This window comes from Scomber japonicus, chromosome 20 (assembly GCF_027409825.1).
Source record: "Scomber japonicus isolate fScoJap1 chromosome 20, fScoJap1.pri, whole genome shotgun sequence".
Taxonomy (NCBI): domain Eukaryota; kingdom Metazoa; phylum Chordata; class Actinopteri; order Scombriformes; family Scombridae; genus Scomber; species Scomber japonicus.
In genome coordinates, this window is record NC_070597.1 from 22,243,585 (window position 1) to 22,261,201 (window position 17,617).

General features: G+C 41.2%; 1 protein-coding gene across 1 annotated transcript in view; it reads left to right on the forward strand.

The window, feature by feature from the left end:
- Positions 1-17,617, forward strand: part of cacna1g (calcium channel, voltage-dependent, T type, alpha 1G subunit) — a 259,465-nt gene that overhangs the window by 218,121 nt on the left and 23,727 nt on the right. Inside the window, exons 25-27 of the mRNA XM_053341901.1 lie at positions 76-165; positions 267-459; positions 2,125-2,175. Coding sequence (XP_053197876.1) covers positions 76-165; positions 267-459; positions 2,125-2,175 — 334 coding nt within the window. The remainder of the gene's footprint in view (positions 1-75; positions 166-266; positions 460-2,124; positions 2,176-17,617) is intronic.

Here is a 17,617-nt window from a genome sequence, read left to right on the forward strand (position 1 = left end):
CATTGAAGTTTTTGCAAGCCTGGTTTTCAGTGGTAGCATTCATGTTTCAACCTGTCTTCTTTCTCTCTCCGTCAGGCTTTGATGTCTCTGTTTGTTCTGGCATCAAAAGACGGCTGGGTGGACATTATGTATGATGGACTAGATGCTGTAGGAGTTGACCAACAGGTAATTATGTACAGCCTTATACACGCTCATGCATGCCAGTGTTAAATATATCCAGATCACGTGTTGGTATCTGAAAACCTTGTGTCTTGTGTTCGTTTCAGCCTGTAATGAACTACAACCCGTGGATGCTGCTCTACTTCATCTCCTTCCTGCTGATCGTGGCCTTCTTCGTGCTCAACATGTTCGTGGGTGTGGTGGTGGAGAACTTCCATAAGTGCCGGCGCCACCAGGAGGCAGAGGAAGCCAAGCGCAGGGAGGAGAAGAGATTGAAACGCATGGAGAAAAAGAGACGGAGTAAGGAGAAGGAGCTAGCTGGTCGGTAGTCTTTCCACATCTTTCTGAGTCCTGCTTGATTTGAGCCTGAGCCTTTTATTTTTTGCTTTTTTTGATTTGGTTTGGCCGAATCCGGAAGAACGCAATTAGTGATCTAGTAACAAAAATAGTTGCTATTCTGCGGTAGAACCCCCTCCCCCCTCCCCTCCCCCGACCATCCTCCCTTTTTCGCCCTCCGGCTAGATTTGGCTGCAGTCCGGTGGTCACCTACTCTAGCTCTGCAGACTGCTATGGACTGTAGAGGCTTTTCTTCAACTCCAGCATCAAATTTATCAAGCTGGACGTTGAGAAAAGCTTTCATAATCTGTCGGTTTGCAGATCGAGGACAGCTGACCACTGGTGCGAGTACCTCTCAACCCCGCCTCCCTTTCCCCCCTCCCCCCTTACCTTGCCTGGTCTACCGTAGACGCCGTGCTTGGGATGGCCCCTTTGGAGCATGCCCGGTGAGTGCTGACAGATGGGGCTTGCATGGTGGCGGGTATACAGAGCTAGAGGGAGGGGGAGTTGTTGATTATTTAACCGCCCTGATCGAAAAAAAAAACAACGAGATGACCCCCCTCCCTTCCCCTCTTCTGCATGTGGTTTAGTACAGCCGCAGGGGCAGGGATAAACCCAAATCTGGAAGAAAAGGAGGAAGAGTTTCCCCCTGAGTTCTCCCCTAGCTGAGATCTGAGATCATTTCGGGTGAGATTTGTAGGAGTTAGAGCTAATTCCCTGCTTGTTCCCCCTCCCCTCCGGCTGTATAGGAGTTGGTGACAAACTGCTTTTGTTGTTTTTTATAATTCTTTCCACTGCCTCCTACTCCCAAAAACATGAGCTCTAGCATCTGCTAGCATTAGACCTTAGTGCCTATCTAACAGTACTTTAGTTATTTTGAAGGCACTTGTTTTTTTACAAGGAGCAGTGGACAACACTGGTTTCTCAAAACCAAAAAAAATAAACCTTTTGATTTCCTTCTGATCATTTTATTTGACCTGTATCTGTCTAGCTCTTGAGAAATACAGATGGAAATTGATCTTCCTTTTTTCAGGAGGCGTCTACCGAGCCATCTGACCATTCAAGAAACTTGCCCAGATCCTTACACACTCTCTTAGCCGAACATATGTACACTTTATATTACAAGATGCGCCCTTTTTTTGATAGTACACAAGCCCTTTCATATTTAAGTTCCTGTTTTTGCTTTTTCCTTTTTCTAATTTTTTTGATCTCCTTTTTTTCTGGCTTGTTTTTTTTTGTGCCAGGAAATCATTTTCACATACTCGTACCAAGCTGTTTAGGATGAGAGAACGAATAGATGTTGGATTATCAGCGATATAGCAAAGCAGTAGGAAGAGCTTACTGGTGTCAGATGGTTGTAAATGTCTGTTCTGGTTTGAGAACAACTTTCTGATTATTATAAAACAAAACAGCGGAAGTGTTAATCCTATGAAATGGACTCAGAATCACTGGAAAGACAAAACATAGGAACACAAACCAGCTTAATCTTTCATCGCTTCCTTCTGGCCTTACTCCATCCCTCTTTCCCTCTTTCTCTCTCTTTGACTCTCTTCTGATTCTCACTCTCACCCATCTTCCTTCTTTGCTGTCTTCTGCTTCTGCCTGACTAACACGGTCTCATTCCTCTAGATTTAATGGTTCCTGGGGTGAGTTGGGCCCTCTCTGAAGGCACATTGAAAGGTACAGAGTTTCCAGCATGTTCTGTGTGTCCCTTAAACCCCCCACCGCCACCGACCACGACCACCCACCATGGTGGCTAGGGTTCTAAGTTCAATGATCACGGGAGGTAGGGCCCCATCCAGCGTCCCCGCCCCCCTGCCTCTCTCCCATCAGCCCTCAGTCCGCTGGACATGCTGTTACCTGTTTTCTCTGTCGTGGCTTTGTCTCTCACAGCTCTTCCACGCCGTCCGCGATCCATCCACTGTCCACAGCACTGCACCGCTGCTGCACCACCACCACAGAAGAAGACTAGATTAGATTGGCAGGGAAATTAAGACAGAGATGTGGTAAGAGAGGGAGAGTGTACTGAGAGGACAACAGGTGTTGAATTGCTTGGAGGTAAATGATTTCAGAACATCTTTGCCTTTTTAAACCAAGGCCAACCACATATTTTCATTTTGATTGCCATCTTTTCTATGTGTTACAATAATACTATACTCACCAAAATAATTCCTGAGATCTGGGAGCATGGTGACAGGTGTTTTGTGGTTTATTTAGCATGTTTCCAACTACAAAGTGTAGCTGAGGATGATGGAAATGTCATCAGTTTTGCAGGTATTTGGTCATACACCAAAGAATTGTCAAAGTATTGACCTGATAATGGTGCAAAAAGAAAGTTTAAGTGACCACTAAAGTTATTAGAATGAATGGCTGTAACAAATTTCATGGCAATCCATTCAAGAGCTATTAAGATATTTCACTCAAAACCACAAATGTAAAAGTCAACGATAACCAAAGTCATTAGGGTTTATCTTCTGGGGACCATGTACGTCTCTACAAAGTTTTATGGTAATCCACCCAACAGCCTGAATATTTCAGTTTGGACCAAGGTGGAGGACCAACCAGGAGATTGTTTTCCATACCTAGAGCCACGCCGTTAGTGTGACTACGAATAAGCCAGCAGTTAAACCAGATTATGTAAACCACATAATTTTGAAGACAATTCAGGTCAATTAGTTTGGTATCCTGGAGGTTTGTATGAAACCTGTCTGATCATCTGATGGTATGTTCTTTGCCTGTGTTTTAAGCAATGTTACCACATACTCAGATTTCACCAATCAACTTGTTGAGTTCAATGTTGTTATCAACAATAGAAATGATGACTAAAACTATGAAAACAAGGCAAAAATGTAAAAGAAATCCAGAGTTATGCTTTAAATGTGACTGACTTGATCAGTTTCTCTCTGATTACCTGGTAATTTCAGCTCATTGCTGTGACTATAGATCAGAACCAGAGAGAACAAAGAGTTTGATCATGTTGTACAAGTGGTGTCATCTCGGATAAACTGTTTTTTTTCTGTTGCTAACATCCTCCGAGAAAGGTCAACGGCCTCCACCGAAGGGCGTTGGAAAACACAAATCCAATCAAGAACATTTCTCATTTTACCCATTGAGTCTATGCTTGACTTAAAAGCTTAATGTAAGACATCCAGCGCCAAAATATGTAAATGCGGTCATAGTAAATTAAACAGCAACAAGCTCTGTTGGAATATCTAACTACTTTCTCGAGCTGCAATCTCCTCATCGACGGTTTAAATAGTTTCTCTCGTGGAAAACGATATATCTTGCATCAGCGGGATGCCATTATTAAATCATGATCTAAAATAGAATTAAGGCTCTTGCCAAAACGCATAAATGTATCTGGACTTCATGGCTTGATTTTCAACAAAGCACTAAGCACAAAGGTCAGAGCAGTACAAGTTGTTATTAAGTGAGACGGCAGCAGGTTGTTGGGCGTAAAGTTCGTCTCAGGGCTGGTTGACCACTCTGACTGGTCTGCTGGCACACATGGTTCAATTGCGGTTACTTGTTTCCATGGCATCTGTTTAACATCTTGTTATGGAGTGTGGCAGCTGGCAGAGAGGTGTGTTCAGTGACGGCGACCCCTTAACTAACTGCATTATGAAAGTTTGTGTGTGTTTGCTTGTTACCATGTCACATATCAGGTGCAATATTTGTTAAATAGGGGCACATGCCTGGAAGATAAACGTGCTGGATTGTGTGAGTGTGTGTGTGTGTGTGTGTGTGTGTGTGTGTGTGTGTGTGTGTGTGTGCTTATGAGAGTGTGTCAGGGAACAGATGGTTGCAGAACAGGTCGTAAAATATGCAGGAGCAGCTCCCATCCCAAAATCCCCTCTCTTCTCAGTCTGGATGAGAGTCTGAGAGGGGGGCAGGACCCTGCACCCCTGTCTTGATCCTATGCGGCATTTCGCCTGAGGACACGGTTGCTTGCAGTATTTTGATATTTTCCACCCAAAGGTAATTACAGAGCTGCCAGCAACACAAAACACACACATGCACACACACACATAAACTAGAACATGCACACTGTGTTATGGTGCATTTGTGTTAGGGTGGTATTCAGAGAATAAGATGTTAGTGTGTGTGTGTGTGTGTGTGTGTGTGTGTGTGTGTGTGTGTGTGTGTGTTGTCGGGCATGCACGTTTGGCACAATGTGTTTGTGCCTGAGCATGTGAACTGTTATCTTCAGCTTGCACTGCTCTGGAACAGCCGTTTGTGGAGGCCAGGAGGAGGAGAGGAACAAAAAGAGGAGAGGAGATGATGGAGGAGGCGCATTAAGATCTCGACTGAGGACGGAGGGAGGAGGAGAACAGATACATGGGGGAGGAGGGGAGGAGGGGATAAGGGGCGGAATTACACAAGCACACAAATCAACACACATTCATTAGAAAGTTCAATCAAATTGTAACTATGTAACTATAGACTTGCATAGATTAGAAACACTGTTATGACACATCAGCTGTGGACTCCAGACTTAGACTGGAGGCCTAAAAATTAGTAGAGGACTGACTTGGACTTGAATGCTTGGCTGGAATTGAGACTTGAAAGAAAGTTTGAACCTCAAAAAGTCCTGGAGTACAGTAAAATAAATAAGACAGCATTGTCACACAAACTGAATATTATTAGGTATATACAGTACAAAAAAGTTCATAAAGATCTGGTGTAATGGCACTTCTTTGACTTATTCTTATAAATAATATTTTGAACATATATGTGATATATTATTCACCACAATTTGTTTAGATTTCTCTACATCCATCTTTCCTTACTGTCCAGATTCCACTCTGTCCTCCAGCAGGCTGTTTTGAAAGTCTCATTAAGCATAAATCAGCTATAAAATGACCACATATGCGAGCAATAACAGAGGGAAGATTGTCTCCAAAAATGAATTTCAGCTATTCCTGACATACATATCCATCTACTAGAAAGCTATAAAGACTTTTTAGCTGCTGAACAATCAGCAACACTTCCCATGTCTCTTTGACTACAGAAGTTATGTACATACTCAGCGTAGCACTGGGTGGTGCCACCCTAACAAATTTTATTCCATCCGAGTTCCACCGTAATGCTTAAAAGTTAGTATGAGGAACTTTTGTCTCTACAGGTATATGATCCATATAAGTGATTGAGACCATCAGAGAGAAAATGAGTTATTCCTGTATAGTAAACGATTTACTGACTGGAAGAGCCTCTATGTCTACATTACATGTAGCATTATAGTATGAGAGAGTACAGCTGTCACAAAGACAAGAGGAGGACATTTGTCTTGGTTTGATAGCATTAAAAGTAAAGTTAGACTTGTTGTCAGCTTCCTGACTCATGATTGGTGTGCCTGCAGACACTACAGTAGATGTATTATTTTGTATCATATTTCAAGTACTTTATTCTATCATTATCTATTTGTCTTTTTAATTTGTTCATAATTACTTCATAGCACAGTTTTCTCTTTATGTTTTAATTAGTGCTTTTCAAAAATACTAATGTATTGAGGGTCCTGGGGGACAACAGTCAAAAGCACTCAATTCCACTAATGCAGATTTAATAGATGGAACTTCATATTTGCCATGGGTTCTAACTTTTGAAGTATCACCCACAGACACAGATGCAGCAGATACAGATTTCCTCATGTGCTCTTTTGTGCAAATTAACTGTAACTTTCCTAAAATAACAATAACTTTTTTTCTTTTTTTTTTTTGGCTTTGTTTTTTTTTTTCATAAATTACATAACTAATAATGTTTTGAGAAGGAATACGTTTTTAAATACACTTTTCTATGTTGGTTGTTTCTTACAGTAGTTTATTCTTGGGGTCCCCAGTTGGCAGTCCTTGTATATTAAATATGTTGGTAGGATGAGAGAAGCAGAGAGAGAGAGCGCAAGCGAGCTAGAGAGTGAATGAAGAAAGAGAGTGGCAGTGTAGTGCGAATAAAGGAGTGAATCTCAGAAATAAATATTTTATTTATTTATTTTAAAGCACTAATAAACACACCCACACCTCAGCACATTGGTGCTGAAGGTGCCACATTGGTGGATTTGGTTGTAATCTAGGTAAATAAACAAAGTTTAATTTGCTTCATCATCATCATTTTATAATTATTAATCTAAATACTCCCAAACCTAATGCACAGACTAGAATAGGTCTTTATGACACAAAGTGGTAGTGCTCATGGGAAAATCACTGTCTTTATAAAGGAAAAGACTATCGTTGTCCACAGGGGCCACTAGAATCAACACAAAATGAAAGTTCCTTGTAGTAACTTTAAAAAGACACTTTAAAAATCATTGAGTACTTTTACAGCACAGGAGGGCCCCCATCATCACCCTAATATATTCCAAAGTTAATTTCTTTCCACAACTCCAGATCTTTAAAACAACTTGATTTACACAATGTAACAAGACCTGAGTGTACAGTCATGCTAGTGCTAGTAGCTCTATAAGGATGTTCTTAGGAAGAGCTTTGCTTGGGGCACAACGCTAATCTGAGCATTCTAACATGCTTGCAGTGTCAGTGCTAACATGCTAATGTTTAGCAGGTGTAATGTTTACCATTTTCCCCATCTTAGCTTAGCATGTTAGCCTGCTGACATTTGCTAATTAGCATTGAACACAAAGTAGGGCTGAGGCTGATGGGAATGTCAGTTTTGACATTGAAATTTCATCTGATAGATGATTGAAGCTCAATCACCAAAGTTGTTACAATTCATCCTCAGGGAGATATGAAGGTCTGCACCAAATTTCATGACAGTCTATCAAATAGTTGTTGAGATATTTCATTATGTCAACCTCAGAGAAAAAAAGGTCAGGCGATCAACGGGTCTTTGCAGCAATCAGGCCAAAGTGGTAGCTTCACACCGCTAATGTACAAAAAAAAAAAAACTTTTGTTCAAATGACACTTTAAATATTATCTTTGAGACCTGAAACACTTGTATCCTGACTCAGAAAAGCACAGAAAAATCAAGACAAGACAACGAAAGAAATACAGCTCTGAATCTCTCTCACACACAGTTTCTAAATAGGAACTGAAGACAAAAATGTGTAAGGAGAGGTTGAAGGGAAGTGGTGGAAATCTTTTTTCTTTTCTTTTTTTTTTAAAGAAATCTCACACGCACACATACACCAACACAGACAAATGAACACACACATACACACAGAATATTCGGTTCCCCTGCGGGTCAGTGTGAAGCATCTCTCTGTTTGAGCTGATTTGCGTTGAGTCATGCATTCTGCAGTCGGTGTAAGCCGGTTGTGACAGACGCATCAGGAGAAGCTACAGTACACTGCGCATGATGTATGGTGCAACTTGTAAATAGAGTTTCGTATTATTTCCTCCATATTCCACACTCAGTGAGCGATCAGGGAAACAATATGTTGGATATTTGGCAGACAGCAGCCTGTATCAGGGTAATGATGCTGTGAGTGTTTCTGAACTAGTCTATAGGCTGTTGGGTGCTGTGTGCAGTGGCAGTAAACACCTCTATATAACTCTTTGAAGAAAAGTGTTTGAAATATATGGAAGACTCTTGGGGGAAAGCAAAAGTTGTTGTTGGCTGTCTTTAACAGAGGGTTTAGGTTTTTTCTTACTATGTATTGCTGAATTTGAGTCATAGGGCATACTATAAGGATAGCTGAAGTGTGTGTGACTACAAGTGAGCATGAATACAGAAAAGGTGAAAGAAGAGTGATTTAAGTAAACATTTGAGAGCAGATATATATCTCTTTTTGGGTATTTGTTTGTGTTCGTAGTGTGCGTGTGTGTATACATACTGTATGTGTGTATTTGCGTATGTGTGTGTGTGCCATGCTAGTATTCCTCTTGTTAAGTCAGTCTGAGAGATTTGTGTCTCTGCCATGGTAACAGATGGCCCTCGACTTCCCAAACAGGCTGAACAGATCAACACTGTAGCCCAAGCAGCTCTGGCTGGGTCAGCCCCCACATGAATTGACTCTATCATAACAGTCTCTCATCACATCTCACCCCAAAAAGTCATCTTACCAAGAAATATAAGTACAACTCAAGACAAAATACTAGTCAACCTTCTACCTTGCTGTATGTCTGTCACGCTGTTTTTCATTCGTTTTTGACAGATGTCGAGTTATGATTTTCAGGACCGCGACCCTTAAACCTGCAGTGAACTTTTGAACTCATGTCTCCCCCGTCTGGCAGTGAGAGTAATTACAAAAACACTGTCAACACTTGCTTATTTCGTAGGCTCTCCTGTAGCCTACTCTGTTGCTAATTGTCATGAGTGTCACACAACCCCCACGAAACTGCTTGTTTCACTATCGGAATTTGATCCATTCAATCCGATAACGTTTGGAAAGTCGAGAAGTGCCGCGCGATTAAGTTATTCTGAGAGATAAGTTATCTACTCAGCTGGCACAGGAATGTCAAACCCAACACCAGATGTAAAAACTCTATACTATATATACTGAGAGATTTACTTGGTGGTGAAACTTGTATGGCAACAATGTAAGAGACCGTCATTTCAGGGATGCACAATAATAACACCACATCATTGGTACCAGTCAATATCGGCATTGGCTCAAAATCAACATTTCTGCTGATATGACAGGCCGATTCAACACCTTCTTGTCTGCTGTCCAACTGTGCTTCACTCCATGGGTTGTTTCGCCCTGACAGTCCTGGTGCTTCCTCCTCAAGCTCTACTTCACTCAGCTGCCCGACAGACTCACCACTTATTCCCACCACTTATTCCCTGAATAACAAACCAGAGCTCAATGCTCTGGCTGGTTCTGCAAGTCTCCCAGTTAGCCCCGACTCTCCGTGTGGATTCAACTGGAGCACCAAGCCCTGGTTTTGTTGTTCAGGTTAAAGTGGGCAGACTGTCAGACTGCTAAGTGAAGTGGAGCCTGCAGAGGATTCACTGGGACTGTCAGGGTGAAACAGTCCGTGGAGGAGCTGCTGTGTTGGGCTGCCTAGATAGGAAACACCTCAGCTGACAGGATGAACCATTCTGTTTGAAAAAAACGTCTTCTTTTTGGTTTATAACAGCGGTTAGCAACCAGCTTATTAATTGCGTTACTGCCACCTTCTGCTCTGGTGTGTGGACCACATATTAAAATCCCACCCATTAATCCTGTCTGTCTAATAAACTCAAACAAAACTCCACTGCTTGACCCATCTGGCAGGTTCATTAAAGTTTTAAAGCTGAGCTCCTGAACTCCAGTCTTCCTAAGTTCTCCATTTATATATTGTCTTTCTTGATCATACTCAGGATACATCTATGATTGCATACTTAATAGTCTCCTCAGCCAGGTAAATAAAATATGTGCATGTATCGGCATCAGCAATTGGCCAAAATGGGTTGGAAAATATGGGCAAAAAATCTAATATTGTGCATCTGCAGTTCATATTAATGTAAAAGTACATACAATATACGTTGTCCTGCAGGTCCATATGTTATCGCTACTATGTATTGATCAGTGCAATAATGTGAAACCATTAGTAGGACTGTGTATCATGATACCCGCATCAGCAAAAAAGAAACAGATTATCTTTCATTAGGTGTTACGCCCATACAATAGATAATGAGTAGCAAGTGTAGTTACCTTCCCTCTTACTTCTGGTAAGAGATGGAACTGCAGAGCATCTGGAACAAAATCTATTTATTAAAAAAAGCAACTCCAAGATTGAACTGCCTGCCATTAAACAACAGCTCTATGGGCACGCAGGTGGTCGAGTGGTTAGAGCGCATACCATATACGCAGCCGACCCCGGTTCGAATCCTGATCGGAGGTCCTTTGCTGCATGTCACACCCCCCTCTCTCTCCTATGTTTCCTGTCTATCTACTAATAAATAAAGGCGTCTATGCCAACAAAATCTTTAAAAAAAACAACAGCTCTATGATTGTCAATGCATCCCTCTAATTGACCTTCAACCCTAATTTTTAGAAATAAAATACTTCTCCATTTATATTATTTTGGCTGCCTCCAGTTGTCAAGTTAAGAGAATACTAGGGCCACTAGCATTGTTAAAGTGGAGCACTTTTAGTGGATGTACATTGACGGAGTGCTATTGCCCTGTCGGATAACATTGCATCCCATTTCGCAGCCCATTTCTGCATGTCTCTCGCTCGATACCCCATTAGTCACTTAGATACAAAATAATGGGAAAATAGGGTCCAGGTTGAAAAATATCCAAATTTCCCTTTAAGACTCAACATGGTGCCATTTATATCTGCTTGACTTCAGTTCAAACAGCATTATCTGCTACTTGCTTTTTAAAAATTGCACTAACAAGCATATTGTACCTTATATTTAGAAGAAGCATGCAGGATGGAATCCTACTTTGTGTATAAACTCATCTAATGGGTACATCTTTGCTAGTGCATTTTCTCTCTTAATGCAAGTCATGGATATGTACATTGACCAATGTGTAATAGGTGATAAATTAAGTGCAGAATTAACTGAGTTACAGACTTTTTGAGTCACTGCATGGAAACATCTGCTCAAATTACATCTAATTATAAATCTCCAATCCTACATTTAGTTCTTGAAGACTTCACGATGGAAAAAATAGCTTTTTGAAACTTTAATAACCCCAAATGCAGATCAGATTTACATTGAGATTTCAAACCTTTTGAACCCTTTAAAGTCCACCACAAGATATGCAAATCATATGCTAAGCTCTCATAAAATGCAATTCCCTATATCTAAGGTCAGTTAGTTTTAAAGAAAGTAAAAAACTATATTAGGACTTTAAACTTTTGTTTCTTTATGTTTTTTGTGTGTTTGCAAAAGTGGGCTTACAGCTGTGCAGATAATGGTGTCAACAGCTGATTTGGACAATGTGACAGTTGTATTCTCCATGTAGATTCATAAATCCTCATCACCTTGAGGTGGGTAAACAAAGTCGTTTCCTATGTTGTGGTGTTAATCTTTGTTGTCAGTACACGGCCAGCAGTCAACAGCAAGAGGAGGATAATAGGATCATCTCCTCACACATCGTTTACCCTAGTGCCAAACACACACACACACACACACACACACACATACATACAGGCATCCAAAAACATAAGTGTGGGTATATGCAAAGCAGCATGACATTCCATGAATAGCTGTTCTTCATCTATTAGCTCACACACACACATACACACAAAGAGACACACAAGCCAGCCAGTGCCAATCCCGAGCTGTATCTGGGTCAGAGCTAACAGAGATGAATCTAACGGAAGTTTCACATCGCCCCTTTTTCTTTCTTCTATTCCTCTGTTGTAGAGATGTAATTAATAACGCCAGTCCTTCAGGGAGAGGGTGAATAAGAGAGGGAGAGAGAGTAAGTGGGAGAAGTAGAAGAAGGGAGGGTAACAGAGAGGTAAAGAGTCAGAGACGATGACACAACTTGGCAAGAAGCCTCAGAGATGCAGCTCAGGGGTGTAAAACTTTGATGCCACAAGGTGTAGGTAGCAGTGTTAAGTGAAGTGTTAAATGCGCTGAATTTTTCATTACTTTTAGGGGTTAGCAGCTCCTGGAAGCCATGTTGCTGCAACTGCTTGGGGGTGTGCCATGTCCGTCAACTGTTTCCTGATGTTCGGTACCCTACTTACCACCCACAAACTGACATCTGTATCTTCAAGCGGAATATTGGAGTCATAGTCAAACCACATGATGTATTAATGTTACTTCATCCAGTTAATGAGCTAATGAACCTCATTTGCCTCCTGGAAACGTTAAATGTATTAGGTCATTCATAAATCTGGTGGCATGAAGGACTAATGAGGGGTATGCTCCGAAAGGTGACAATACAGAGACGGATCGGTTGTTGGTATGCCCAAGAACGAAAATCAAAAGTAATATTATGAGTAATAAAGTTAATTTCCACAGAAGGTAAGGTTGTAACATTAATAATTGCTTTAACTGCTGGGAAGGAACGTACAGTAATTAGTTATTTTGACTGAAAAGCTGTAAGCAGTTAGTGGGAGGAGAAACTGCCCCAACAACACTCGCTATGAATGTTTCATGTTGGAAACTTTCACTATGAATATTTTATCTACAGAGATGTCAAGAAGAAAGCAGCACAGAGCAGAGTTTCAGTCTTACACTGGAGTGCTGCCCAGTACCGCACTGAATGCTGTCTTGAAACAGAAATGAAGTAGACTTTGAATTGTTCTTTATTTTTTTCTAAGCAGGGGACTCCTCTATGTACAGTCCAAAACCAAAAACTGTGTCTGAACCATCTGCTTGCGTGTACTAATGTGAGGATGAGTACTAAACAAATGCCAAAGTAGCAGATGAGCCGATGAGCTCTTGTGTTTGAAATCAGGCAGGACATGACACACATTACCATCGTTGGGCTGATTAAAGAAAAAGGATTCAGACGTCACAACTGATCAGACAAAGTTGGACCCGGTCTGTTCCAGTGTGGGCCAATCGCTGATCGAAAATTAGCACATCAAATCTATCTGGCGTGTTTAGCGATTCTAATTGATTTGATTTGTCTCGTGAGAGTTGAATTTGCTGTCAAAATAAGCCAAATATTCACAAAGAAAGATAGGAAAATAGGGATCAGGTTGACAAATACTTCAGCAGTTGGGTAGTACTACTGTATGTAGTATTTCCCTTTTGAGCCTCCAGGGGGAGCTATGTCAAATCTGATAAATTGCCTCAAATGATGTCACTTGAGTCGGTGAAGATTGCATGTTTGAAAATGAAGAAAATCAGGGGGTGTGGAGTCAGAAAGAAGTGAGGTTACCAGACCTCTGCTTGAGACTACATTACACATTACATACATAAGCCATAACATACACCCAAATCCCAAATCTGGGTCAATCAAGTCAAGTCAATTGAGTCATGTTGCATTGTAGGTAATGTGACTGGCAAATTTTGACACAGAAAAATATATCTGGTATATATTTTCGGCTATAGGTCTTTTCTTGATTCCAAACCATTGGTGCTATATCAGCCTTTAAAAATCCACTATTGGTTGATGGATAAAGGCTAGAAAAGCGCTGTTTAAGTGCAGTCCATTTATCCACTGTTATATACTCAACTCGCACGTAGCTGCTTATTCTGGTTCTATGTGTCCATTAACATGATATATGGGGAGATTCACTAATCTTAAGATTTATACCCAACTATCGTGACAGTCTAGAAATATTACCTTTGATGACAAGAATTGCTTTAGCCTCTTCACTAATTTGTGCGTTGTTTCTAGCTGTGTGGTGAATGGGTTCAGAGATCAAGTTCTTCTAGACCGTAAAAGCAACTTTCTGTCAATGACTTTTTCTCTCTTGTGTGTAGTCGATAAGGACTGTGTTAGAATAAATGTTGTGGCTCTGGATTTAAACATGAATTCAACAAAGGGAGAAAGGGTAAAACTCTGTGTCATTATACTGTGACAAAAGCTTTCCCATCGGTCTGTACCTTGTCATCAGTCTTATCGCTGTTACTCCGTCTTCCACTCACGCCGTCAAATCGCTTGCCTTCACCATTCAATCCCCCATTTCAATTGGTCCATCCTGCTCAAGTATGACTCAGAAAGAGGTGTGTCAGTCTACCATGTGAACCAGTATAATCTTTGTTTGTGTGTGTGTGTGTGTGTGTGTGTGTATACGTGTGTGTTGACTGTGCGTGTGTGCGTATGTGTGTGCGTTATCATGCCCAGTCATTATGAAAGATGTCATGTTTTCTTATTTCTTTGCCTCTTTTCTTCTGGACTCCTCAATTTGCTCTGCTGCTCCTCTCTGTTATTCCCCAGTTTGATTCATTTCTGTTCTTTCTCATAATTTTTGTCCCTTTTTTCTTCCTTTATCTGTGTCTCTTACTCTATCTTTGATATGTAAGCAAAGCAGCAGAGCATTCGGGAATTCCAGTTAAATCTCTCTTTTTTTGTTTTTTTTGGGGGATTGTTTTACAGTAACTGTTTGTGTTGACGATTGTTTGTTTTTTTTAGACTCGGTGTGTGCTGGATTTGAAAATTGGACATCCAGTCCTTGACATTGAAGGCTGACACATTTTTCCTGGCAGACACTGAGTCTCAAGGTTTACTACTGAGCCATTCACCATGAAGGACAGGGGCATAAAAGCAGCTGCCGCATCCTTCCAAACTATTACCTCAGATGTGTTAACATATATTGATGTTTCATTTCAACATTCTACTCATTTCCATTCGGATCTTTCACCTTTAAGGTGCACTGTAGCTGCTTTTACGGCCCGTGCCCTGATCTTTCTTTCACAGCCATTCTGTTTAATCATCAAGGCTCCAAACTTTAAGTCTATCTCAGTCCTTACATCTCATCCATTTTACCCCACCACCATCCGTGAATCCCTGATACAACTACCTCACCCATAGAGCCTTCAAACACATTCAGAGAAGACCCAGGAAAGCAGCAGTCATCGCACCAATGAATCAAAGTCATAGCAGTGTCTCGTGTTATTTCGAACTTCATGGTCAGGCCTCCTTTTCATCGGAGTAGCCGGCAGAACATCCTTTCCACGTCACGACCTAGTCTAGACACCCTCACATGATCACCACATTCTGGACACCCTTAAGTCCACCGTGTCCCAGACTCATACTCTACATATCCAGTCCAACCCAACCTGCGCTCACCCACACACAGTCACAGTAAAACCCATAGTGCTGTACTGTGGTGTTCTTGATCATCGGTCCCACAACCAAGGAACCGCACTCGTGTCTGTATTTCCCAACAAAGACCGCCTCGGAAATGTATGGATTATGTTTTTGAGCGTGGCCGCGTCCAAAAGCAACTCCCAGGCCAAATCCTCAGCCCGCAGCACCTTTATCTGGACAGGTGAAGTGATGGTGGGTGCCTTTGAATGGAAGGTGAGTGCGCCAGAAGGTGAAAAGAGGAGGAAAGGCTCTTGGGGTTGTTTTTGGACAGGGAATATATTACATCTGCTTTTTCTAACAATGTGTTTCTTTCTTAACGTTTGTGGGACTCCAGGCAGATTGTCAGTAGGGGTTTTAGATCTCCTTAGAGTCAGTGAAGTCATTCCGTAAACATAAAAGCATCACAATAAAGATTTGTTTTTGCGCAACCCAACATTAACAGCCTTGCTTGTTTTTGTTGGGTCGCTAAGAATAACAAGACTCAATTTATTCCATTTTGTTCATAAACAACAAAAAATGTTACCTTCATTATAAACTCTAGATATAAGAAACATAATGAGATCTAAATCCCCATGAGGTTATCCTGGACGGTCTGGTAACTGTACAAAGAATCAGGGTTGAGGATTATCTTGTCAAATGCATGCACGAGGATGGAGATGCAGAGAGAAGGTACCATGACCTGCATGGAGAGGTTTGTAGGTCATGACCCCTCTGCACCCATCCTCGTACCCCTTTCAAAATGATCGGTCAAGGCTGGGAGAGGAGGCTACACCTGCCAGATCAGTGAAGGATGAGAGAGAGAAAATGGGTGGAAAAAGGGAGAATGGAGGCAGACAAATGACTCATTCTTGTTCATTCCTACACCCAGTACCTTTACGGTCCATCGCCACCTCACTCAAGCTCAACACCCCCCCCCCCACACACACACACACAAAAAAAAGAAAAAAAAGGTTATTATTTCGACTCAAAGCAGCAGTCTTATCCCCATGTCTCTTATTCAGTCTTGCCCTCTCTGCCTCATCCATAAAATGAAGGGCAACACTTACAAACTTCCTCAAATTACTTTTTTAAGGAGAAAGCGAGTCAGTCTCCTATTAATCTGTATGTTATTGGCTCTGTATATAAATGAATATGATATAACATACTATGAGAACAATGAGACTAGTGTTTACTGTTTTAAACCTGCATTTTTGCAGTATTTTAGATGAATGAGGAAGGATAGAGGGGGGACACTAAGGAATGTATGTTTGAGTGTGTTTTCCTGCACCTGCAGACAGTAAATAGAACAGAGTAAAAAAAGAATGTTTGCTCATCCAAAGATGATAGAGGATCTCGTAAATAGTCACTCCCAGTGAATGAACCAAGGCTATTGTATCCCACAAGAGCTACAGCTAACTGCCCTGATTCAAAGACTTACCCAAGATGCTGTAATGCTGCTTCATCACTGTCTACTCGCTGGGCCACATGGTGAAATGTCGGAAAGTAAAGCTTTTATAAAGCATTTATAAAAAGCAGCTGACAAGATGAGGAAGTGTTGCTGCATACGGCAGACAGAATTCAGGATACTGAGGTGCAGACAATCCAAGCAGGTAACTGAATATGTCATCCCATTTTAGTGTATTTATTTGAAAAGCCAGACTAGGCACACCAGAAGCCATGTTATTTTCACTTCCTGGCACGCACATTTCCATAGGAGTTCAGAAGCAGTCAGACTGCCCTGCGGTTTAGCCGGCACCACCAATATTCAGGTTCATCCACCCTGTTGTCAATATCAATAATTACCAGCAGGTTTAAAATTGGCTCTCAGCAAAGATGACCCTGAACACGAATATAAAATAATTAACTTGAAGGCACACAGCAGAGTGCAGACCTCTGCCAAACTTCAACAACTCTTCAACTTGCAATGCTGTATCACAGCCCATTACTTACTTTAACAGCAGAGAGAACCAGGACTTTATTTGAACCAGGTATTTTATTAGAACAGGCCTTCCCCTCTTTAAAGGTGTTTAACTTGGGGCTTAACTTGTTGATGCTGCCAATACAAACTCAAATATTGTTTTCCATCTTTAAAATGAAAAAAATCATAATGTACATTTACATAATGTAAAATACATATCCATCAGTTCAAGTCATGTTATACTCACCACTCTGCTGTTTTGAGTTTCTCTTTCCAACAGTATTCTCACTTCAGTATTCTTGTTTTTTTTTTTTTTACTATTGATCAAGTCAAGACTAACACTTAATTAACACTTACTGGACAGGTTTTACATTAAAAACCTTCTGGCAACTCAGGTGGTGTCATTCCTTCATTTCCTGATAGATTTCATCATTTGATGGAGTGTGTTGTCACAACCCCCACCAACCAACTAGAAACTCAAGAAACAAAGGAACACATGTGAAAAAACAACTCACTAAGCAACACTATGCTGACTAACTGGAAGAATCCAGTTTTAGTGAAGTGCCATTGATGGATTGTTGTAATCAAACCAGTGCGCTGAAGTGCATTGGCTT